At 42.0% G+C, this 26,094-nt stretch overlaps 2 protein-coding genes across 2 annotated transcripts in view; one reads left to right on the top strand and one right to left on the bottom strand.

Moving 5' to 3' along the window:
* The window catches only part of LOC143939584 (hatching enzyme 1.2-like), a 67,711-nt gene extending 61,233 nt beyond the window's left edge, over positions 1-6,478 (top strand). The window contains exon 13 of the mRNA XM_077460979.1: positions 5,952-6,478. Coding sequence (XP_077317105.1) covers positions 5,952-5,965 — 14 coding nt within the window. The 3' untranslated portion in view covers positions 5,966-6,478. The remainder of the gene's footprint in view (positions 1-5,951) is intronic.
* Positions 6,479-21,263: 14,785 nt separating this feature from the next.
* Positions 21,264-26,094, bottom strand: part of RAPSN (receptor associated protein of the synapse) — a 66,329-nt gene continuing 61,498 nt past the window's right edge. The window contains exon 8 of the mRNA XM_077460978.1: positions 21,264-22,208. Coding sequence (XP_077317104.1) covers positions 22,136-22,208 — 73 coding nt within the window. The 3' untranslated portion in view covers positions 21,264-22,135. The remainder of the gene's footprint in view (positions 22,209-26,094) is intronic.

The following is a 26,094-nucleotide window of genomic DNA, read 5'->3' as shown; positions in this document are numbered from 1 at the left end:
CCTGATGAAGACTTCATTCCCTGATGAAGTCACATGATTAGTGACGATATTTGTATGTGGATCACCTATTTACTGTATAAGTTTTGCACTTTCGTGACACGTATACACTTTATGTCTGTGTAGGCTGTACCAATACCTTTGTTTATGGCACATATGCACTTTATTACTTTAATGCATTGCTGATCTATTTTTGCTATTAATTTGTATGTTTAATATAATTATGGAGCGCACCACCATATATTGATTTTTTTTATTACTCATTTTGAGGGGGGGGGGGGGGGGTTGCACCTCTGTCGGTGGTTTGCTGCAACCAAAAAAATGTTTGCCTACTTTCACTTTAGTAGCGTGGGGATATTTCATATACCTTTATTTAGCGTCTATGGGAATGTTTGACCATTTTTCCAGAAGCACATTTGTAAAGTCAGGCACAGAGTCCTGACCTCAAACCAATAGAACACCTTTGGGATGAATTAGAGCGGAGACTGCAAGCCAACTCTTCTTGTCCAACATCAGTGCCTGACCTCACAAATGCTCTTCTGGAAGAATGGTCAAACATTCCCATAGACACACTCCTAAACCTTGTGCTCAGCCTTCCCAGAAGAGTTGAAGCTGTTATACCTGCAAAGGGTGGGCCAACTCAATATTGAACCCTACGGATTAAGACTGAGATGTCCTTAAAGTTCATGTGCGTTTAAAGGCAGGGAACCTGAATACTTTTGGTAATATAGCGTATTTTCTTTTCTTCTTGTCCTACTGAGGATAGAAATGTGCCAATATCTGGTGAAAAGCAGGCTCTTTGGTTTTGCCACCTATAGGCACAAGCCTACTCTGCATAGTATTAAATCTGGCCCTGGTCATGTGACTTGATTGGCCCTAAAAGTCCTTGCAAAACAGGGCTTCATTGTTCATGTCTGTCTTAGCCCTTGTACACACGGTCGGACATTCCGAAGGAAAATGTCCGATCAGACCGTGTTGTCGGATAATCCGACCATGTGTGGGCTCCATAGGACTGTTTCCGTTAGAATATCTGACCGACAAAGTTTTAGAGCTGGGCTATAAAATTTTCCGACAGCATGATCCGATCAGACTTTGTCCGATCGTTTGTAGAGAATTCCGATTGAACAAAGTGCCACACACTCAGATCAAATTCCTAGACCAAAGCTATTGGCTACTAGCCTGCACATAGTCCCGTTGTAACGAAAAAAACGTCATCAGAACGATCGGATTTTCCGACAACTTTGTCCGACCGTGTGTATGCAACACCAACATCCAACGGATTTTGTTGTCGGAATGTCCGACCATCTGTACAATGGCTTAGACAACCTAACCTGTTAGTGCCAAACTCATAGGACTATGTTATGATGGGTACAAAGGGAGTTACCATAAGAAGACATATAGGTGTAAGCGGATTTCCAAATAAAATTGGAGGGTGCTCGTTTCCAGGGTTTCCTAGGCATTGCACTTATAAATCTGTAATTATTATCTGCTATAATGATCCTTATTTTCAGAACACAGAGAGCCTAAAATAACAGACATACAGCCGATAAATATTGTTATAGCAAATGACATGCTTTGTACTGTAGTTTACTGACATGAGCCTTAATATTTCATCTACAGCTGCTCACCCATACCTACACTTCTGTCACATTAGGAGGAGTGATTGTGTCTGTACAGCCACTCCGTCCTCATAGGCTTAAATGAACTACCTGCAGACAGCATCTGCTGGCTAGGGAGGTAAAAACAAATGGCCCGTCCACCATGTACGGGACTCTGCGTCTGTGAACGAGGCCTCAGCAATCTTTTTTTATTTGTTCATTTTGTAACTGTAATGCTGTGTACACACGATTGGAAATTCGGCCAGCAAAAGACCGATGAGAGCTTTTGGTCAGAAAATGCGATAGTGTGTATGCTCCATCAGAAAATATTGAGAGCATGTTCTCAATTTTTCGGTCAGAAAAGGTTCCTATCCGAAAATGCGTTCGTGTGTATGCAATTCCCATGCGCAAAAACTCACGCATGCTCAGATTCAACTACGAGACAGAAGCTATTGGCCACTGGCTATTGAACTTCTTTTTTCTAGTCCCGTCGTACGTGTTGTATGTCACCGTGTTCTTGATGGTCGGAATTTGGTGTGACCGTGTGTATGCAAGACAGCTTGAGCGAAATCCCATTGGGAAAACCATCAGAGTTTTTTCCAACCAAAATTCCAATCGTGTATACGCATCATAAGGGACAGTCTTGGCTCTGATCACAATTTAATATTCTTCCTTTGATCACTGAAGACTTTAATCATCTTTAATTACAGATGATTATATTGTGGAATATTGCAACTCTGACCTCATCCATGAAAAAAAATAACAGCCCAAACCTTTGTGTTCATATCACTGTGTATTAGAATCAGAATAAAATCATTCTTCCTAATCCTATGCTGACTAATATGTAGGTAATAGATGAAAATTGTTCACATATATTAAAGTGGACAAGTCAATGTTTTTTTCAGTATTATTTCCTGACACAAGAATTTATTTTTTTCTGTGTAAAAAAAAAAAAAAAAATGCATCGGTCCCTGAGCTTCAGTGTTATGCTGGTCATACACTGACTAGAAGATTTTTAGTGAAAAGTTGACAAATGTCACTAAAAAGTATTTAACAAAAAGTTTGCTTTAAACTTTAAATGAAAATTGCATTTACGGTTAGAATTTAATTCCTTTGAGAAAAATTGAGGCTGCAAACTGTCAGTTTGACCCTACTAACAACAAACAAAGCATCCTAAAAGAAAAATTGGAATATAAAATTCTACTAGTGTATGGCCAGCTTAAATAAAGCCATAGATCAGCCTTTCTCAACCTTTTTACACCAGGGGAACCCTTAAAATAATTTTTAGGTCTCAGGACTCCTGATAAAACCCATTCATTGGGGGTCAGTGGGAACAATGCCCCATACTTTGGTGGTCATTGAGAAGAACGCCCTTTTTTACAGTGGTGGTAAGAATGGCCCTCTTACAGAGAGCTATAAAGATCATTGGTGTCATACCACTGGCTCCTCCAAGTGACATTGACTCAGAAGTATGTAGGCACCATCAAACAGGAGGTAAATAAAGCCACAGCTCAAGGAACTTAGCGATCTCTGTAGGAACCCTAGGGTTCCACAGAACCCTGGTTGAGAATGGCTGCCATAGATTATGCAATTTTCTGTCCTTCGACCACAGGTGGAAGGAAAGAAAACTGCTCAATTTCCCCATCAACACAGTCAGTGTTGGTGGAATCCCTCCTGTTGTGCTATTGTATTCTGACAACGGGAGGTTTCCCAGCCATCAGAATACAATAATCACTGCCAGCGGCTATATTTATTTATTTCAGGTACTTATATAGCGCCGTAAATTTACACAGCACTTTACTTATCTATTATACATTAATATCAGTCCCTGACCTCAAGGAGCTTACAATCTAAGGTCCCTAACTCACATTCCTACATACACATACTAGGACCAATTTAGGCAGGATCCAATTACCCTACCAGTATGTCTTTGAAGTGTGGGAGGAAACCGGAGCACCTGGAGGAAACCCACACAGGCACAGGGAGTAAACTCCAGGCAGGTGGAGTTGTGGTTGGGGTTTGAACCAGCAAACTTTTTTACTGCTAGGTGAAAGTTCTAACCACTATAGCCCAAAAAAATAAAATCGCACAAGAAAAATTGGACAGGCTGGTTGTATAAAAGTTGGTTGATAGACTTTAGTACCATCAGCCTGCCCATTGATGGATCTCAATTTGGCTGGAATTTCGATACGTCTATGGCCAGCCTAATTATGCCCAAAGTGTCTCCAGGTCAGCCTGGGAGGAGTTGTCTGGGAGAATGATGTCCTCTGTCTGCCACATGCAGGAGGATGCGTTTCTTACCCCCCAAATGATTATTAGTGACCCCTTAGTGTTCAGCGTAGCTTTTTGGAAGGTCGCAAAGTAGGTGGCTTTAATCAGCTTGAGATTGTCATACATTTTTACACTAGCAGGTCATAGGGTTACAGACGGCAAGTTGGGTGTTCTTTTAACACTAGGTGGTCAGAGATGTAGCAACAAGAGGCTGATGTGTGTGAGACAGGTGTACACACAATCAAGGACATGAAGGTTACTGCACATCGATTTATAACTGTGCCATCTTTGGGCCAGCCTCTCAGTCCTGGTGGTAGACACCAAAAAAAAATAAAAAATTCTTCTAATTCTGGAGAAAAATAAAGATGAAGCATTGCAAGGATGGGCACTGTGATCTTTTTTTCGAGACAATACACTTTTATTTAGAATATATGCCCTTAACATGAAAAGTGTTTTTGATGTTAGGTCGGCTTTAAAATGTTCTGGTGTCGTGTCAACAGAAATGTAATTCTCCCAGATTCTTCACCCTAAAACAAGCGTGCAGCTAATGCCAACAATATGACCATCAAAGGAGATGGGCAAATCTCACTGAAATGTGGCCCCTGTGCTGACCTCCCATATGGTACATATATAAAGATCACAGGAATAATGTATATGAATAGTATGCCGGCGGTGACAATAAAGCCTTCAATTAGGAACCAGCTTTGGCACATACAGGTTATAAAATAAAATGTCAAAATCATAAAAAATAAAATTAAATGCTGCAAAAATAACGCAAAATATGTATCTACTGAAAATATATTGGGAGCGATTTATTAATTCTGTCACATAGGAAGGCAATGCTAAACCGACACACGGGGACAGATTGATTGATAAATTTATTACCAGGTTACAGCTTGAGTCATGAATTCCTCTCTCAGACACTCTAAAATAGGAACCACAAAATGTTGGGGACCACAAAACAAAAACCAGAAAACTGGACCCATGGGACTGTCACCCCTTTATATCTAAAGGTCAATTATTTCCTAATAAAGGGTTATGGTGACTTTTGTGTCTGCTTAAGCCCCGTACACCCGGTACGATTGTTGGCAGGGGATTGTCTGTTGACAGACTGTTGTCCAAAATCTTACCATTAGTACACTCCTTTTGACAGTTGTCCAACTTTCAGCCAACAAAAGTTGGACGACAGGCTAGTAAGTTTTCGGCGGACATCGGCTTCACGTCTGATTTTCGGATAGTCAGTACACAAATCCGTCACACAAAAGTCGAAAGTACAAACACGCATGAGCGGAATCAATGCTCACCAAACACAAAATTAGCAGAAGGGGCCAAAAGGGTGGCGCTCAAGAGCTGAAATTCCTCGAAGAACGTCACTACGTTCGTGTTTGTGGCACGACAATTGTGTACCGTTCAGTGGCGGCTGGTGATCAAAATTTTTTGGGGGGCGTAAAGAAACTAAAACATTCTGAAAAACACTGAAAAAAAAAAGAAACCATCAATTGCTGCAATTGATGGTTTATTTTTTTCAGCGTTTTTCAAAATTTTTTTGTTTGTTTGCGCCCCTCCAAAAATTTTGAGCACCAGCCACCACTGAGCGGTACACAATTGTCGCCCCACAAAGTCCTATATCCAGCAGGAAAAAAAAAATTTAAGATGTAAAAAAGTCAAAAATATTTTTATCTCACTGACTGTTATTGGCCAGGTATGCAAAGCGTTAAAGCCAAAGCCTCAAGAGAATAGCCAGATAACCTGCATTTTCAGTAGAAATGGCAGCCTGCATATTTTCATAACAAGTTTACTTTATTATTGGAAGTTGTATGTGGAGTATACTGTATGCTTACCTTGGATCTCAGCTTCTGGATGCTTTCATGATCCCCATGGGATCCTGGGAAAACTGAGACCCAAGTCTCAAAAATGAACTCTGCCACTGTGGTTTTTGCAGCCCTAGTGATTTAGGATGGTGGGTGTGGGGGTCACTAAATTTTTCTTAGTTGCTACGGACTACAAATGGATAAAACATTTTTCAGTTATAGAGTGCCTCAGAAAGTGTATTGTTTAAAATAAATTATGTTTTTTTTTTAACAGCTCCTGGATCATGAAGAGCCCTTTAACTCAGTAACTAGACATCTGCAGTCTGTATTTTGGCCAGTAGGTGGTGCCATAGTACATGAATTGGCATTACAAACCTCTACTGTATGTATACTATTGCTCATGTACAAAACAACTACTGCTGTTACTTAGAGGCCTATGTGTAAAGGTCAGCACAATAATTGGCGTTACTTTCGCTTTATTTTGCATTGACATTTTGTTTTGTTTTTTTACTATGTTATGAAAAATTAACATTAAATGTCAGACTGTGCAAAAATGGCAAGAAATAGACATAATCTGCTAAAGTGTAGCAAATGTGACAACAATAAAGCCTGTTAAGTGCGCATTCTAAGATTACTTTTTATAAAACAAAATCCTGCTTATATGAAATTGCCAGTTTCTGCCTTTTATAAAGATCTGCACAGCCGGCTACCGTTGGCTGAATTATAACTAAGACGCCAAACACACAAAACAAATGTAAAGGTTTAACACAGCTTCATAAATAAAATTATAGAGAAACAAAATGAGAGCAACTTTTTTGTCTTGCAAATGAAGTCAACGTGTTCTTTGCCCATGCAGGATAAAAGCAACAGGTTCACATTCTTCTCCCCACCCTCCGTAGCGTTCACTTACCTGCAGCACTGTGAAAAAAGCTTAGTCAGGTTTGAGAAAATGCTGTATATGAAGAATACTTTCAGAAATAAAAGTGTTCATAGTTTATTTTTTATTAATTAACAAAATGCAAAGTAAATGAACAGAAGAGAAATCCAAATCAAATCATTATTTGGTGTGACCGCCCTTTGCCTTCAAAACAGCATCAATTCTTCTAGGTACACTTGCACATAGTTTTTGAAGGAACTCGACGGGTAGGTTGATCCATCCAGACATCTTGGAGAACTTACCACAGATCTTCTGTCGATAAAGGCTGCCTCAAATCTTTCTCCATGTGATCTTAGACAGACTCCAGGATGATGATATTAGGGCTCTGTGGGGGCCAAACCATCACTTCCAGGACTCCTTGATCTTCGTTACACTGAAGATACTATATATACTCGAGTATAGACCAACCTGAATATAAGCCGGGGCACCTAATTTTACCACAAAAAAATGGGAAAAGTATTGACTCGAGTATAAGCCTAGGGTGGGAAAATGCAGCAGCTACTGGGTAAACAATGCCCATCTGCAGCCTCACTGTGCCCATTTGCAGCCTCATTGTGCCCATCTGCAGCCGTACCTTTGATTACTAAAACAGCGGGTGTCTCCCGCTGTGTTTGCAGTCTGTTCGGCCGTCCATTATAACCAAGCCCCGCCTCCTCCTCATCCGTGATAGATGGAATACTGATACAGTTTTCCAGCATTGTATCAGTGTTCCTCTATCACGGACGAGGAGGAGGAGGGGTTTTGTTACAATGGACGGCCAAACAGACTGCATAACACAGCGGGAGACACGGGATTAGCAATCAAAGGTTCAGCTGCTGTACAGCTCACTCGAGGGGGGGTGGTTTTCAGCCTACAAAATGGACTGAAAAACTCGGCTTTTACTCGAGTAAATATGGTAGTTCTTAATGACATTGGCTTCATGTTTGGGGTCATTGTCCTGCTGCAGAATAAATTTGAGGTCAATCTCATGCCTCCCTGATGGTACAATATGATAGATAAGTATCTGCCTGTATTTCTCAGCATTGAGGACACCATTGATCCTGACCAAATCTCCAAACTTGCAAGGAACCTCCACCATGCTCCACGGTTGCCTGCAGGCACTCATTATTGTACTGCTCTCCAGCCCTTTGATGAACAAACTGCCTCCGGCTACAGCCAAATATTTCAAATTTTGACTCCTCAGTCCAGAGTACCTGCTGCAATTGTTCCGCACCCCAGTTCCTATGTTTTCGTGAATAGTTGAGTCGCTAGGACTGGTTTCCACGTCTTATGCAGTATAATCTCTTCTCCGGCCCATGCCTTCCATCATTACAGCACAGCAGCCTCTGTCAGTGTAGTCAGCATGCCACACTTCCAGGAGTGTCTGATGCCCGTGTCCCTCACCACGCTCCATGCCTCCAATGTTTCTGCTGAGTCCTGTAGTAATGTAGAGGGTGAAGGAAGAGGAAACGTCAGTGCATCGTGGAGGACATAGATCTGCAACATTCCCCAGGAAAGGAAAGCAGACATTGGCAGAAGCTGCAGTGCTGGAATGGAACGGAGGTGGGAGACATGGGCTGGAGACATGAGTATACAGCAGATTTTTTGCAGGACGCCCATATTTTTATTTTTTTTTCCCCCTGAAAGAGTCACCCTAAAGCAAACCTGTTGATTCCCCCTGCATTAGGGTTGTCACATTTTCTTCAAGTTAAACCCGAACACTTTAGCGCATTAGGCATTTTTTTTTTATAGTATAAACTATACATATATTTTGCTATTAAATAACATTTCTAATCATATGAAGTGAACAACAAGAGTACCCCTTTACATCAGAATCCACAGAGTTCCCTTTCACTGTAAGGGGGGACTCTGGAGCCTCTAACATAAGGGATGCTCTGGGAACCCTGATTTAAGGGGGGGGGGACACTGAGAACTCTGATGCAAGGGGTGCTCTGAGAACCCCGATTTGCCTTAGTGTAGTTACTCAGATGTGAGAGAGAGAGAAGGGGGATACTTCAGTCACAGACAGGGATGGATGGTGAGCTCACTCACCCCTTGGCACCTCTCTCCCAGATGTATCTGAGGTTGTTGAACTTCAAATTTCCCCCAACTTTCCTTTTCTGAGGCACAGCTCTGGGGATCGGAGTGTGGGCAGACAGAGATGGTGGGGGGGGGGAGGTGCAGATCGAGCCCTCTCTTCTCTCCCGTCTGTGTGTGTGTGTGTGTGTGTGTGTGTTGGGGGGGGGGGGGGGGGGATGGTTTGTTAGTGCTGGCCTTGGGCAGTGTGAAAGAATGTAACAGACACTCTAAGCTTAGACAACTGGACAACTGCAGGGGAGTCATAGTCCAGTCTAAATAAAATGTCCAGGTTTCAGGCAGTCTGAAACCCGGACACATGATTGCAAACTCGAACTGTCCGGGTGAATCCTGGACAGGTGGCAACCCTACCCTGCATGAGCAAAGAACATGTTCACTATAAAGAAGTCAATTTCATATAAAATATAGAGAAAGCCAACACTGGCTCCATTTTCTCACTATTTGAAGTCATTAACATAGAAATTCTCAGCCAGCTACCCTGTTTCCCCTAAAATAAGACCTAGCGTGATTGTCGGTGTTGGCTGCAATATAAGCCCTACCACCCAAATAAGCCCTACTCTGTTTCCTCAAAAATAAGCCCTACCCTGAAAAGAAGACCTACAAGGACTTTAACTAGGGCTTATTTGGGGGGTAGGGCTTTTATTGCAGCTATCACCGACAATCACACTAGGTCTTATTTTAGGGGAAACAGGGTATCTGTGAAAGCCCCAGGATTCCCTCCAGAGGTTGCTAGGGGTTCCCTGAGCTGTGACCGATTGACCTCCCATTTGATGTTGATGGTGCCTTCATAGTTCTGGGGTCAACACGACATGGCATAGCCAGCAGAATGAACCCAATGACTTTGAGCGGTTTGTAAGGGAGGCATTCGGATCACAACCACCAATAAATTGGTTTTAGCAGGGTTCCCCGAGACCTGATAATTATATCGAGGGTTTCTCAGGCGTAAAAAGATTATGAACGGCTGATTCCTTTTGAAAATAGTTGTCTGTCTGCTTTAGTGATCACTAGGGGTGCGGCACCGATCCGCGATCCGAACGGGTCACCCCGCTCGGATCGGCACACGCCACGATCCGCGGAGCGCTCCGCGGTCTCGGCCTTAGGAAAGGCCACGGCTTCAGCCTAGTTCTGAAGCGGCGGCCATCTTGGTACACCCGTCAGCGTTTACAATGTGATCGCTCAGTCACGGAGCGATCACCTGTAAACAAACCGGCGTCATGATGACGCCGGTTCCTCTCTCTCCTCTCTGTACTGATCTGATTGGACATTACAGTGGGGGAGATGTATATTGCAGTGGGGGAGATGTATATTGCAGTGGGGGAGATGTATATTGCAGTGGGGGAGATGTATATTGCAGTGGGGGAGATGTATATTGCAGTGGGGACTATATGGTGGTGGCATTTTCACAGGTTTTTGCAAATTCAATTATTATTTGCTGATTCGAAAAATGATCCGATCCGTGACTCTGATCTGAGGAACGATCCGATCCGTGAGTTTTTTGATTCGTTGCACCCCTAGTGATCACTCAAGAAAAAAAGCATGCAGCCAGTGAAGTCCGAGCTCCAGGTCTGTATACTTGTTCTGAGTTGGTGACTCAGTAAGTACAGAGGATATAAACTCAGGTAATTGGCATTTTCAGAGGGAGGTGAGCAATAAAAGTTGAATTTTTTTCTCTTCATAGACTTTCTGTAAATATACTTTCAGTTATACCAATTTGTCCATGTCCTTAAAGTAAATTTATAGTCAACTTATAAACTAAGCTCTTTACCATAGAGTTGGGTCCTCCAACCCTTCCTGCTGGTCTGTCCAAGTGCCCACGCCTTCTTTTCTATATATTGGCTTTTCAAGGTAGCAATGCAATGATTTAGAGGTTGAGTGAAAAGATTAATGCACAAAAACATTATTAATAGTTACAGAATTCATTTTTATACATCAGACCAAAGAAAGGTACACTTGAGGATGCAAAAACTTGGTTCCAAAAGAGGGAAGCTTCCTCCAAATGAGGAGCAGCTGGGAGCCATGAAGTGGCAGGGGCGTACATTTCATGTCAGGATTAACGGGGGTTCAGGGTGAGGCCAGAGAAAACCCCCTTTTATTTTTTTTAACCTAAAAAATGACAGCTGGATATAACTGGTCACAAGGGTAGCACATTACAGGAGACACAAATGCTGCATTGAACTCAATGAAATAGAAGTTTTCAGTTTATAAAACTGACCATAAAAATTACAATCTAATTGTACAACCTTCTTTATTAGGAGCCTGCCCAACTGGATACAAAATGAGTGGATTGTTAAGGGGTAACTCCACTTTCGGGGGAAAAAATAACAGATAACGAAAAAATAATATAGCGTATAGAATTGTGACACAAGTCATATTGTAATTGAATGTTATTAAAAAATTATCTTTCCTTTTTCAATCTGCAGCCACTGTAATTTTCTGAAAATGAAATTCAATGTGGCAACCTGGAGGTGTTCTGTACACAGAATGTATACAGAACGCCCCCCCCCCCCGAAACATCAATTCCTGCTTATGTGATTTTCCCAGAAGTCTGCCCTAAGATAAGTCAGATTTCAGACATCCCCTGCAAAAAAAATTTAATTTTTGGCGAGATACTCCCAATAGGAACACGTCAAAGGATGCAGACCCTGCAGCTTTCCTCATTAGTGTCCTGCAGGTGCACAGCTGATTGGTAATTATGAAACCACTCCCATTAGATTTACTTGCCCACATGGATACAGAAAAACACACAGGGATTTCTTCAGAATAACAAAAGGAAGAAATCTTCAACATAGCTCCTTGTAATATACATAGATCACCCAGAGGGTAGTGTTTTTTTCTTAACCACTTCAGCCCCGGAAGAATTTACCCCCTTCCGGACCAGTCCATTTTGTGCGATATGGCACTGCGTCGCTTTAACTGACAATTGCGCGGTCCTTTTTTTCCCACAAGTAGAGCTTTTTTTTGGTGGTATTTGATCACCTCTGCTGTTTTTATTTTTTGCACTATAAACAAAAAAAGAGCGACAATTTTGAAAAAAAAAAAAATATATATATATTTTTTACTATAATAAATATTCCCAATTTAAAAAACAAAACAAAAAACATTTTCTTCAGGTTAGGCCGATATATATTCTTCTACATATTTTTGGTAAAAAAAATAAAAATTGCAATAAGCGTATATTGGTTTGCACAAAGGTTATAGTGCCAACAAAATAGATTATTGATTTATGATATTTTTATTATTTTTATTTTCTTTACTAGTAATGACGGCGATCTGCAATTTTTATCGGGACTGCGACATTGCAGCGGACAGATTGGACATTTTTGACACGTTTTTGAAACCATTGACATTTATACAGCTGTCAGTGCTATAAATAGCCACTGATTACTGTATAAATGTCACTGGCAGGGAAGGGGTTACCAATAGGGGGCGATCAAGGGGTTAAATGTGTTCCCTCACTGTGTGTTCTAACTGTGGGGGGGATGGGACCGACTGGGGGAGGAGACCGATCGGTGTTCCTATATACTAGGAACACATGATCTGTCTCCTCTCCCCTAACAGAACGTGGATTTGTGTGTTTACACACACAGATCCACGTTCCTGCTCTGTCAGGAGCAAACGCGGGTGCCCGGCAGACATCACGACCGCTGAGCACGTGCATTGGCTCCTCAGTGACACAGTGGGCGCGCGTGCGCCCCCTATACTGACGGGAAGCGAAGGACGTCATATGACGCCGGCCCAGGATGGGAGATCACATCTGCGAACGTCATTTCACTATATGCCGGGAATGAAGTGGTTAACAAAAGTGGAGTTACGCTTAAAAGCCTAAATTTAAGTTACCGTTGAATCAGCTAATATACAATTGTGCTCAAAAGTTTACATCCCCTGGCAGAATTTATGATTTCTTGGCCATTTTTCAGAGAATATGAATGATAACAAAAACTTTTCTTTCACTCATGGTTAGTGTTTAGCTGAACCCATTTATTATCAATCAGTTGTGTTTACGCTTTTTAAATCATAATGACAACAGAAACTACCCAAATGACCCTGATCAAAAGTTTACATACCCCAGTTCTTAATACCGTGTATTGCCCCCTTTAACATCAATGACAGCTTGAAGTCTTTTGTGGTATTTGTGGATGAGGCTCTTTATCTTCTCAGATGGTAAAGCTGCCCATTCCTCTTGGCAAAAAGCCTCCAGTTCCTGTAAATTCTTGGGCTGTCTTCCGTGAACGGTATGTTTGAGATCTCCCCAGAGTTTCTCAATGATATTGAGGTCAGGAGACTGAGATGGCCACTCCAGAACATTCACTTTATTCTGCTGTAGCCAATGACAGATCGACTTGGCCTTATGTTTAGGATCATTCTCATGTTGGAATGTCCAAGTACGTCCCATGTGCAGCTTCCTGGCTGATGAATACAAATGTTCCTCCAGTATTGTTTGATACCATACTGCATTTATCTTGCCATCAATTTTGACCAAAAATCCTGTGTCTTTGTAGCTCACACATCCCCAAAACATCAGCGATCCACCTCCGTGTTTCACAGTAGGAATGGTGTTCCTTTCATCATAGGCCTTGTTGACTCCTCTCCGAATGTAGCGTTTATGGTTGTGGGCAAAAAGCTAAATTTTGGTCTCATCACTCCACTTTGTGCCACTTTTCCAGAAGGTTTGAGGCTTGTCTCTGTGCCGTTTGGCGTATTGTAAGTGGCATAGTAATGGCTTTCATCTGGCGACTCGACCATGCAGCCCATCTTTCTTCAAGTGCCTCCTTATTGTGCATCTTGTTTTCAGAGAGTTCTGTATTTCATCTGAAGTTACTTTTTTTCTTTGTATCGCAAATAATTTTCCTGGCAGTTGTGGCCGAAATTTTAGTTGGTCTACCTGACCGTGGTTTGGTTTCAACAGAACCCCTCATTTTCCACTTCTTGATTAGAGTTTGTACAATGCTGATTGACATTCTCAATTCCTTGGATATCTTTTTATATCCCTTTCCTGTTTTATACAGTTCAACTACCTTTTCCCACAGATCCTTTGACAACTCCTTTGCTTTCCCCATGACTCAGAATCCAGAAACGTCAGTGCAGCACTGGATGAAAGATGCAAGGGTCTGTCAGGAGTCCAGAAACTCAATGACCTTTTATACACACACAATAATTACAAGCAAATGGATCACAGGTGAGGACAGTTACCTTTAATAGCCATTCAAACCCCCTTTGTGTGAACTTGTGTGCATGTTATCAGGCCAAAATCACCAGGGTATGTAAACTTTTGATCTGCATCATTTCGGTAGTTTCTGTTGCCATTATGATTTAAAAAGAGTAAACACGAATGATAAAAAATGGCTTCAGCCAAACACTAACCATGAGGGAAAGAAATGTTTTTGCGTTATCATTCATATTCTCTGAAAAATGGCCAAGAAATCATAAATCCTGTCAGGGTATGTAAACTTATGAGCTAAATTGTATTTCAAGTGCATCAAAAGAAAAGATGTTTAAAGACTTACCATTGACTTTCTCTAGAAAGCAGCCACAGCCTGAATATAAAATCCCCAGCGAACAGCAGAGAGGGACCATTGCTCTCTGTGTGTAAGTAGTGGTCCCTCTGCAGAGGTCCGAAATGCCCCAAACTGACTCAGACCTATAGCTCTGTAATCAACAAAGCTCATGATGGAAAGCTCTAGCTCTGACTCATCAAGAGCATGTTGGACCTCTGCATACAGGTCCCAGTTTAGCCACAGAGAGCAGGGGTCCTTCTCTCCAGCATGCCGGCAGGGGACAGGCTTTTCTACTCAGGCTGTGGCTTGCTTTCTAAAGAAAACAAACTTTGCTCGCCTTTTGATTGGATTCAACTGGAATGTATTTAACCGCTTTTGCCGACTGTCGCACAAACATTTACGTCGGCAGAATGGCACGGACAGGCAAATGGGCGTACAGGTACATCCCTTTAAATTTGTCGCCGTATGGTCGCGCGCGCGACCCTTCCGCGAGCGTGATTGCGGGTCATGTGGACTCGATCGTCTCGCAGAGAGGAAGAACGGGTAAATGCTGATGTAAACAAGCATTTCCCCGTTCTGCCTATTGACACTGTCACTGATCACAAGTCCCTGTGATCAGGAGCGGTAATCCGTGTCGTGTCACATGTAGCCTATCCCCCCCACAGTTATAATTACTCCCTAGGACACACTTAACCCTTGCAGCGCCCCCTAGTGGTTAACCCCTTCACTGGCAGTCACATTTACACAGTAATCAGTGCATTTTTAATCGCACTGATCGCTGCATAAATGTGAATGGTCCCAAAACAGCACAAAAAAGTGTCCGATATGTCTGATTTCAGATCACTGCCATTGCTAATAAAAAACAAATGTATAAAAAATGGCATAAAACTATACCCTATTTATATAATATAACTTTTGCGCAAACCAATCAAACGCTTATTGCAATTTTTTTTTACCAAAAATATGTAGAAGAATATATATCGGCCTAAAATGATGGGAAAAAATGTTTTTTTATATATTTTGTTGGGGATATTTATTATGGCAAAAAGTAAAAAACAATGTGTTTTTTCCAAAATCTGCGCTTTTTTTTGTTTATATCGAAAAAAAATAAAAGCCGCAGAGGTGATCAAATACCACCAAAAGAAAGCTCTATTTGTGGGGAAAAAAGGACGTTGATTTTGTTTGGGAGCCACGTCGCATGGCCGCGCAATTGTCAGTTAAAAGCGACGCAGTGCCGAATTGCGAAAAACGCTCTGGTCTTTGGGCAGCCAAATGGTCCGGTAAAGCTCAGCTTGGCATTAAGGTAAGCCATCATGTTAAATAGTTTTGGGAAAAAAGGGATTGTACATTTATCGTACAATCAGGTTGTAATGTGTAGGGTTCGCTTAAGACGGGAATAAAGTTTCTCTGTTATCGTACAGCTGCACTTGATTTGGGATTACTAATAAGATAGAGATCAGTATAAAACAAAAGTGAAAAATAATGAATATTGTAATGTGATTATTCATTGTCAGACCCGATGTTTACTTTGAAGTATTACTTATATATGATAATCCAGGGTGGCTCACTGAAAACAATTGCCTCGGATGGTTACAACTGATGCAGATTGACTTGTAATAAGGATGCTGTCTGAATAGACCACGAGCATTCTATAACAAATCATGAAGTTTATTAAATTGGAACATAAGTATTGTTTGTGCATTTTACATGTTCTATGGCTAATAAACATACACTGCCAGGAAAACACTAAGCGCAAAGAAGAACTCAATCTAGCATGCATCAAAATGAAAACTATACAGTAAACATGGTCAGGAGTAAAGGGTCGGCATGGCCAAAATGTATATTTCAGATTTAAGGCTGAGTTCACACGATTGGATGCGGGGGTTTCTCCCCAGTTCACAAATCTCCAGGACAGCTGCGGAGTGAATTGCATGGAGTCCTGCGTTTCTTCTGGTCCAATACAGGTCCAAATTTTTGGCGAAGAGAGACGCACCAGATCCTTGTTGTGAGCCGCTCCGCGCGGAGACGTGAACCTAGCCTAAGTGGAGTCTGGTGGGATGGATTTTGAGAATGTTTGGGAACACCAGAAGGTGATTTGGGATGAAATAAAGACAACCAGAGTCTCTGCTCTTCCATCTTGAGGCGTTCCCACTGCTCCACATACATTCTTATAATATACAGTATCTCACAATTTTTGTAAATATTTTATTATATCTTTGCACGTGACAACACTGAAGAAATTACACTTATCTACAATGTAAAGTAGTGAGTGTACAGCTTGTATAACAGTGTAAGTTTGCTTTCCCCTCAAAATAACTCAACACACAGCCAATAACCACTTTAAAGCGGAGGTCCACCCTAAAGTGGACCTTCCGCTCATCGGAACCCTCCCCCCCTCCGGTGCCACAATCGGCACCTTTCAGGGGGGAGGGGGGTGCAGTTACCTGGATAATCCAGGTAACTGCACCCACTTCCGGGATAGCTCTCTGCGGAAAGGGGCGTAACTTACGCCCCTTTCCGCAAGTGCCCGCCCCTTCCCGCAAGTGCCCCGCTGCCTGCTGGGAAAACACACAGATCCCAGAGGCAGCGGGGACCGTCCTTATTGCGCAGCGCGATTCACGCATGCGCAGTAGGGAACCGGGAAATGAAGCCGAAAGGCTCCATTTCCTGATTCCCATACCCAAGATGGCGGCGGCAGCACCCGACAGGCGACCTAGAGATCGGCTTCGGGTGCCGACATCGCGGGCGCGCTGGACAGGTAAGTGTCACTATTTTAAAAGTCAGCAGCTGCAGTATTTGTAGCTGCTGGCTTTTAAAAAAAAAACGCGGAGTCCCGGCGGACTCCCGCTTTAAGACCAGGCTAATTTTTCAGACTTGTTTAAAAGGTAAAATATTTTTTTTTGTTATAAAATTACTTAGAACCCCCAAACATTATATATATTTTTTTCTAACACCCTAGAGAATAAAATGTCGGTCGTTGCAATACTTTTTGTCACACCGTATTTGCGCAGCGGTCTTACAAGCGCACTTTGTTTGGGGAAAAAATACACAGCAGTAAAGTTAGCCCAATTTTTTTTTTTTATATTGAGAAAGATGATGACAAGCAGACTAAGGACATGGATTACTGGAACTGTGTCCTGTGGTTTGATGAGACAAAGATACATATATTTGGTTCAGATGGTGACAAGCGTGTGTGGCGGCAACCAGGTGAGGAATACAAAGACAAGTGTGTCTTGCCTACAGTCAAGCATGGTGGTGGGAGTCTCATGGTCTTGGGCTGCATGAAAGGTGATGAACTGGTCAGAAGAGGACTCCAGTGGCAACCTGTAAAGCTCTGGTGAACTCCATGCCGAAGAGGGTTAAGGCAGAGCTGGAAAATAATGGTGGCCACACAAAATATTGACACTTTGGGCCCAATTTGGACATTTTCACTACTCACTTTTGTTGCCAGCAGTTTATACATTAATGGCTGTGTGTTGAGTTATTTTGAGGGGACAGCAAATTTACACTGTTATACAAGCTGTACACTCACTACTTTACATTGTAGCAGTGTAATTTCTTCAGTGTTGTCACATTAAAAAATATAATAAAATATTTACAAAAATGTGAGGGGTGTACTTACTTTTGTGAGATACTGTAAAATAACTCCATCGGGGAGAGCAAGAACCCCTCCTAAAAGCTGTGTAGACTCAGGAACTGAGAAATCTCCCCCGCAGATTTGAAGCTTATGTAAATACACAAATATATAAAATATCTGTTTATCCTCCAGAATGCTTGTAACTTTCTGTACACTGAACTAAAATCTCAAACAATGCTATCAAATTTCCCCGCTATCTGTGAACTACAGAACACCCTCTATAATGGAGAGGAGGAGAGGGGGAAGGTGTTTGTAGGCACCCCAAATCAGGAGAGCTGCCTAGGGCAGTGAAGGTGAACCTTGGCACCCCAGATGTTTTGGAACTACATTTCCCATGATGCTCATGCACTCTGCAGTGTAGATGAGCATCATGGGAAATGTAGTTCCAAAACATCTGGGGTGCCAAGGTTCACCATCACTGGCCTAGGGTAACAACACTACTGCTCCTCCATAGAGTATAGCTGATATGCATTGTCCCCTTAGAACAGGGAGTTTTATTTGCAGGATCACTGGGTGAAAATAAAGAAAAAAAGCGCCTGCAAAAAAACAAAAAAACAAATGCAAACACCACATCTGAGGTCTGGTAAGCTACGATATATCACATTTTTGGTTTTGGGTTGGGATGTGTTTTAACTCTCCACTATCTAACAAAACCTGAAATGTCAGTTTTGGGTTGACTGAGCATTTATAATAAAGGATGTTTTCAGGGACAAACATTTCCTAAGAAGAGTTTAACTATTTCGCTGTATGCACATAGTTCAGCTTTAAAGTAAATCTATTTGCCCGTTAAGAAAAATGGAACAGGTTCTCTTGATAACCGCCATTCATAATCACCTTCCCTGCACTCCCCCAATGCTTTGTTTGCCTACCAGGTTAAAGTTGAAGGTTATTAGGTAATTAGAGGGATATTACTCCTGAATCCTTTATTGTACTTATTGTAAGTCATTATATTATCCTGATTTTTTTTTAAAGGTGGCCCTTCAGGCATGTGGGATTATGGCACTTCAATGAAGAATTACAAAGTACAGTAACAAGTAGCAACCAAGTAGACAACATTTTTAAAGACCAGCAATATATATTCAATGCATCAAAACAAAACATTCTAAGTCTTGCAGTTCTTTTTCTTTAGAAGAGCCTTAACCCTTTGCCTGTATTCTGTAGAGAAAGACCCTTGTTCTTTGTGTGGAAACAGTGGTCTCTCTGCTGTGTCAGACACCATCATCTTCCCTGCTGAGTCACAGCTATAGCTCTGGGCAATCAGCAGCACTCATGCTACCTGCTGATTGGAAAGCGCTAGTTCTGACTCAGTAGTAGGTTGTAAAGTTCTAATGTTGTAAAATGCTGAGTAAACTGTCGGCGCAATATAAATCCTGTATAATAATAATAATAGTAGGTGTGTTGGACCTCTGCATACAGACCACTGCTTCCACACAGAGCAAAGATGCAGGAGACAAGCTTTTCTACACAGGCTGTGGCTTGCTTGCTAAAGAAAACCAACAGTAAGGCCTTGTTCACAGCACATGTGCAGAAAAACGAATGGAAAAAACGTGCAGATTTCATTTGCAGAAAGACGTGAGTTTACGTCGGTTTTCATGCGCGTTTCAGTGAGCTTTATACACACTGTAGATTCCTGTGCAGAAAAAAATCTGCACGCAAATTGAGTGTTGTGGTGTGAACAGGGCACATAGAGAACAATTGTTTTCTTTGTGCCCTTGCAGAACGTGTTAAAAAAAACTGACATTTCTGCACAATGGTGTGAACGAAGGCCTAAAGCACGCCATAGACGAGTTGAAAAATGAACGACATTTGCGCGGATCGTCAAATCATTTGTTTTCTGCATCATTGGTGTGCCATGCGACACACAATTTTAGTGACACAGTCGTAAGTGCCTGATCCAACCTGCTGTTTATCTTTTGTTATTGTTCTTTTTTTAGAAAATCGAAATCATTTATGGCACAATCGTATGAGCTAAATTAGTTTTACGATTAACAGAACTTTCAATTTTCGACTCCACTAGTGCCTGCTTAAGACTCTGTATCTGTAATTGTATTTAGCTAATTTAAATTAAACATTAAAAGTTAAAGCGGAACTAAATCTCCCTGTCCTTTTCAGCCAAGGAAGTTGCCATCTTAGCCGCTGTTTGATCTGCAACTGCCATGATACATGCGAGCGACTCTGACACCGGCCATCTGATAGTTTGACAGCTTGGTTTAGAGCACAAGCAAATGTGACAGCATTCCCGGTGTGCAAAGAATTGTAACTTTTTTAAGAGTGTTAAATTGTTTTGTTCCTGCTTTAAAAACTAAACCCATTGATTTAGGTGCCTTTCACACTGCCACGACTTGAAACTCACCCAATTTTGCGGCAATTTTGCGGGTGCAATTTTGCCGTGATTTTGCGGGTGCAATTTTGCCGTGATTTTGCAGGTGCAATTTTGCCGCGATTTTGCTGGTGCAATTTTGCCGCAAATTCAGGGAATGCCTGTGTAAACTTGAGGTCTATGGACCTCAACTCCCATCAAAGTCGGACCAAAGTAGTGCAGGGATTACTTTGAAGTCAGTGTGACTTGAAGTTACACAGATATGAATGGTACTCATTGGAAATCATGGGGTACGACTTGTCATGTGACTTTGCACTCCTAAGTCGCAGGACAAGTCGCACAAGTGTGAAAGGGACCTTAACTGTTTCTCAAAACAATTACATCTAAGGCATGCCAAGAAGGAGAACTGTGATGCCGCGTTGCGTACACATGATCGGATTTTCCGATGGGAAATGTTGGATGTGAGCTTGTTGTCGGAAAGGCCGACCAATCCAATTGCTGTTGGACTTTCCACCAACAGATGTTGGCTAGCAGGTTCTCAAATTTTCCACCAACAAAACATTGTTGGAAAGTCCAATCATGTGTACACAAGTCCGGCGCAAAAAAGTTCATGCATGCTCGGAATCAAGCAGAAAGAGCACTGGCTATTGAACTTCCTTTTTCTCGCCATACGTCACCTCATTCCCACGTTCAGAATTGATGGCCAACATTTGTGTGACCGTGTGTATGCAAGTTTGGGCCAACAACCTTCGAACAAAAATCCACGGTTTTGTTGGCGGAAAGTCCGATCCCGTGTTCGCGGCATCACAGTTGCTTGTGTTCTCATCTGAACTATCAAATGGCTGGTGGCTAAAAAGAGCAGATATCATGGCTGTAAAGGATAGGGGAGCTCAGATTTGCTTTAAACTTTAACTGCCAGTGAACTAAAATTTGATTGGCCGGTAAACATTATTACACTTAGCACATTATTCTTACTTACTTACTCATTGCTCACCACTACTCCATTAAATAATTGCAATGTACAATGTACACACAGGAAAAAAATATATAATAAAAAGACTGTAAATGTACAGAGGGATCATATGTAAGTTGCACAGTATAGATCATACATAAACACCAGAAAAAGACACAGCATATTTTATTTACAGAGGGAGGTAGGCTTGTGGAACATAAGAGCCCTTTCTTCACAGAAAGAGATGTGGACATGTAGAGCAGCACCACACAAATGCCGGAGAGGACAACAAAAAAATCACTACTAATGTCCACAGGCCTCGTGGAAGTATGGAATAAAGAAACCGCTTAGTGATTCAGTCCTGTTCAGGCTTTGAATGCACGTGGCATCCTTTTCCCTTTATAAAGCCAAAATCAGTAATTTGTTATATTCTGCTCTTCATATACATGGCGGAGCCATTCCTACATTTTAGTAAATGAGTCCATGAAGACTGGAACGGTGGCAGATTGTATTAAAGGTCCATAAACTTATAGATACAACTCTCAAACACTATTAATTCTTTAAAATAATGTATCATTGAAATAAAATGTTAAACTACCATACCTTAATAGGCCTGGTGGTATTTCTGGTTACTCTTGGCAGTATGCCCCATCATGCTTTGCTCTGTGGATAATGGCTAAGCCCAAGCTGAGTGTATGCTACCAATCTTAGACTTTGAAAAGGCAAAGTTTATAAAAAGTTGATCAAGCATTTTCCTGTTCAATGGAAAAGTACAAAATATATTAAAAAAAATTACAAGAAAAATAAGCCCAGTGTGCATACATTGTAGAGTTTGCTGGCTTCTTCATTGTCCTTTGGATTTCACAAACAGGTCATGTATGACAGGGGGCGGGTTAGCTGCAGGTAGTGCGAGTGTAGCACCAAGATTATGGTCTTGGCAACAGACAAGCTCAGAGACCAACAATGTTCCATTTGCACAGCTGCTTTGATTCATACTGGTCCTGGAGTTTCGGAGAATATTGTAAAAAGCGCTCCTCTGAGTCACACAAAGCCCGGTTTCACAGAAGATCGGCGACAGTTGGGACAACCGCGAGATCCATTGGTTTGTAGACAGCTAAAATGTCAAGAGAATAGATGTATGAAGAGGGACAGAAAGAAACAGATTGACTTTTGACAAGCTTAGGCATAATAATATGCACCATGTTATAATCAATATGATACGGGGGCAGATCAGGGGGGCAACAGGGCAATTGCTTCTCCCCCGAGAAATTACTTGTGGGTGAGCAGCGGGCTAGTCAACGGTGAGTGAGCAGGTGGGCAGCTCGGCGGGTGAGTAAGCAGGTGGATGGCTCAGTGCTTGAGCGAGCAGCTCGGTGGGTGAGCAGGCAGTCGAGTTAGCAGGTGAGCGGGCGGCTGGTGGGCGCCCTGCATCCATGCAGTTCTGCCCTCACTGTGCAGGCAGCCGTGGGAAGCAGAGAGATTACATCATCTGTCTGCTGCCTGACTTCACTCTGGAACCCAGGAAGTGACAATCCCCACCTTAGCAGGAAAGTGACAAACCGCAATGTGTGGCAGGTGACGTGGCAAGTGACAATGTGCAACTTGTGGCAGGTGACGTGGCAAGTGACAATCTGTATCTGGTGGCAGGCGACATTGGCAAGTGACACATTAAGGGCTCCCACTGCTTCTGCATTATGGATTATTGAACTATTTCATTTTATATAACAATGTAATAATAGAAATAATGCGCTTCAATCATCCTGACACCATGACTTCCATGGTGCTAGGATGATTGAAGCGCCAACACCAGCCATTTCCTCGATAAATTGCCCGCAAAAAAACATATTTTCTGGCAGTGACCCGTCCCGAGACTAGACTCTGGATCCGCCCCTGATATAATATAATATTTTTTTTTACCTTTTCTCCCCCCCCCCAAAAAAAATGTATATGCAGAGGATACCTGAGGCCTGTTTGATTGCCCCTTGCACCCAACTTTGCTTTTGATTGATTAGTCAAGTCAAAATGACTTTGCTAATGCCGTTCATAGATGGCGTGGTGCGTGGTTGCAGGAGTTAATGGGGGAACCCCTCCCGCTGAGCTGTTGTGTTCTCCCAGCAGGGGGAGCTGTCCCGGTCAGGAGAACACACATTGATTATTGCTAGCGGCTATAGCCACTAGAAAAAACCACATGAAAAATCTGACAAGCTGGTTGTACCCTAGACGATTGATCATTTAACTGGGTACAATCAGCCTGTCCATACATGGTTTGAATCTCGTCCGGTCCCCACTGAAACACCTGAGATTCAAACCATCTATGGCTGGCTTAACACTACCCATTCCACAAGTTGACAAAGCTGTTGTCCAAGAATGGCTCAATTGTTCCTCCACAAGGGAGCCACCTTAAGACAAGGAAGTGTATTACTGGCCAGATCACCAGATAGGAATAAAGGAAAAAGTCTAATAAAATATCATAGAAAATATATAATGTTGTGCTAAATATATATAAGTGTTGTGAGGCAATCAAAATTAAAACTAAAAGTGATTGTATATAGAGAGTGAATCACATAAATCCTATAAAGAATATATGTTGGATATCAAGTGCTAAGATAGCACCAAAAAATAGAGAAATGAACCCTGAACGTGCAGTTATTCCAAAAAAATTATTAGAATAATACACAAAAATACAAAACGTGTAAAAGTCTCAAAAAGTTAGTGTTCAGTCTCTTTCTCTGGGTTAAATGATGTTTCCAAATCTTGAACCGTAATGACTTCCCAGTAATGTAAGTAAAAATTGGACTCTTACCCCAGCCGATGGACTCCCAAGTATACAGAGTCAATAACGCCAGCAGAAACAGCCCTCTGAGGGGGTCAGCATGTCTCTCCCGGGTACGCGCTGCACCAAGATCCCTCAAGCCGACACAGCATCCTCGTGCGTGGCCAGCACGGAGAATCCCGAGTGGAGACGATCCCTCCTGGAAAAAGCCAATCCTCCTCACTTCGTCTTTGGCGGCGCTGGGAGGATGGACAGGTCTACCAGCCAATTACTCGCGATTCTCTCCTTATCCTCTTGTCGCGGTCTAAACCGCTCTCCGATATGAGACTCTCAGGGGCTCCTCAATTAGCAAACCTACGATGAAACACAAACACTCGGGCCGCCGGGGGGGGTGGGACAAAACGGGCTCCGATCGTGAATGTACCGTTTGAAAAAGGCCATTTATTAATTAAAATAAGGTAAGACCAGGGGTATTAGCCACCTTGGCCATAGTACAAAAAAAAGGCTATTGTACAACAAGAATAATATATAATAAAAAAAGTTTAAATAAAACAAATATACACCCGTGCTAGGGGATACTATACACATGGTGGTATCCACATTAACAGCCCGACATGTTTCGTAATACCTTACGTCCTGCTGGGACACAGGTGATATACTGATCCATCACTTAAATAGCATTGGGACTGAACCAAGCCTCGACTTCATCAAGGCGCCATTTTCTTGGATTCCAGAAATGAACCAGATCAAATAAGAATCAAACCAAGCCTCGACTTCGTTCAGACACCATTTTCTTGTGGACCAGAAATTAACCCGGTCTTTAATCTTTAATCACTGTTTCAAAACATTATTTAGAAAAGCACAACCAAAATCCTCAGGGGACCATCCTTATAGGAATCAATAAATTACAACTGCCCTGGAGAGGGGGTCCAAAGAGGAGAGCAATCTCAAAACTCGAAATGAGTTGGATATATAAAATCAAGAGTCTTAAATCCTTTGGACTTAATGTAGACATTGAAATGAATGCCTTTATAGACAACGCACGAGGGTCGATAAAATGATAGACGAGATAAGAAGAATTCTTAAATTTAAATGTATACGGGACAGGATAGCTAAATATTGTTGCCCTAGAACTCCGTTCTTAGTGGAACTTAGAATAGTTATGTGTGATCTGTTATCTGGGAATATGAGTGTTACATAGAATTTGCGATTTTATATACTGTGTATCTTTGGGAGAAGTTTGCCTATATTAGGTTGTGTGCGACTTGTGGGCATAGGGATGAACCCAATTGTAGTGGGCATTTAAACAAATCCTTTCCCCCTATTTTTGTTAATATTTAAAAAAATTGTAGTATCTTTTATTATATTTTTTCTTTATATAGTTTGATGCCTGTATCAACCTATGAATGGCGCCAGCTAGTTTTTTGAAGAGACTGAGTATACCGCCCTCCTAGTATATCCTAGCAGCACCATCCATACATTTTGGCGGTGTGGAGGAAGGATTTGTGGAGTATTTATATACTGAGGGTGTCTGGGTTGCCACTTTAGAAGTGATTAAATTACAAGATCGGGTTAATTTCTGGTCCACAAGAAAATGGTGTCTGAAGGAAGCTGAGGCTTGGTTTGATTCTTATTTGATCTGGTTCATTTCTGGACTCCAAGAAAATGGCGCCTTGATGAAGTCGAGGCTTGGTTCAGTCCCAATGCTATTTAAGGGATGGATCAGTATATCACCTGTGTCCCAGGAGGACGTAAGGTATTACGAAACATGTCGGGCTGTTTATGCGGATATCACCACGTTTATAGTTATAGTATCCCCTAGCACGGGTGTATATTTGTTTTATTTAAACCGTTTTTTTTATTATATATTATTCTTGTTGTACAATAGCCTTTTTTGTACTATGGCCAAGGTGGCTAATACCCCTGGTCTTGCCTTATTTTAATTAATAAATAGCCTTTTTCAAACTGTATATTCACGATCGGAGCCCGTTTTGTTCCCCCCCCCCCCCACTCATGGCCTGGCGGCCCGAGTGTTTTATGTTTCATCGCAGGTTCGCTAATTGAGGAGCCTCTGAGCATAGTCTCATATCGGAGAGCGGTTTAGACCGTGACAGGAGGATAAGGAGAGAATCACGAGTAATTGGCTGGTAGACCTGTCCATCCTCCCAGCGCCACCAAAGACTAAGTGAGGAGGATCGCCTTTTTCCGGGAGGGATTGTCTCCACTC

Source organism: Lithobates pipiens, unplaced genomic scaffold, assembly GCF_037356315.1.
Source record: "Lithobates pipiens isolate NorthernLeopardFrog02 unplaced genomic scaffold, aLitPip1_a1.2 Scaffold_10, whole genome shotgun sequence".
NCBI lineage: Eukaryota > Metazoa > Chordata > Amphibia > Anura > Ranidae > Lithobates > Lithobates pipiens.
This window is presented reverse-complemented; position numbering and strand designations above follow the sequence as displayed.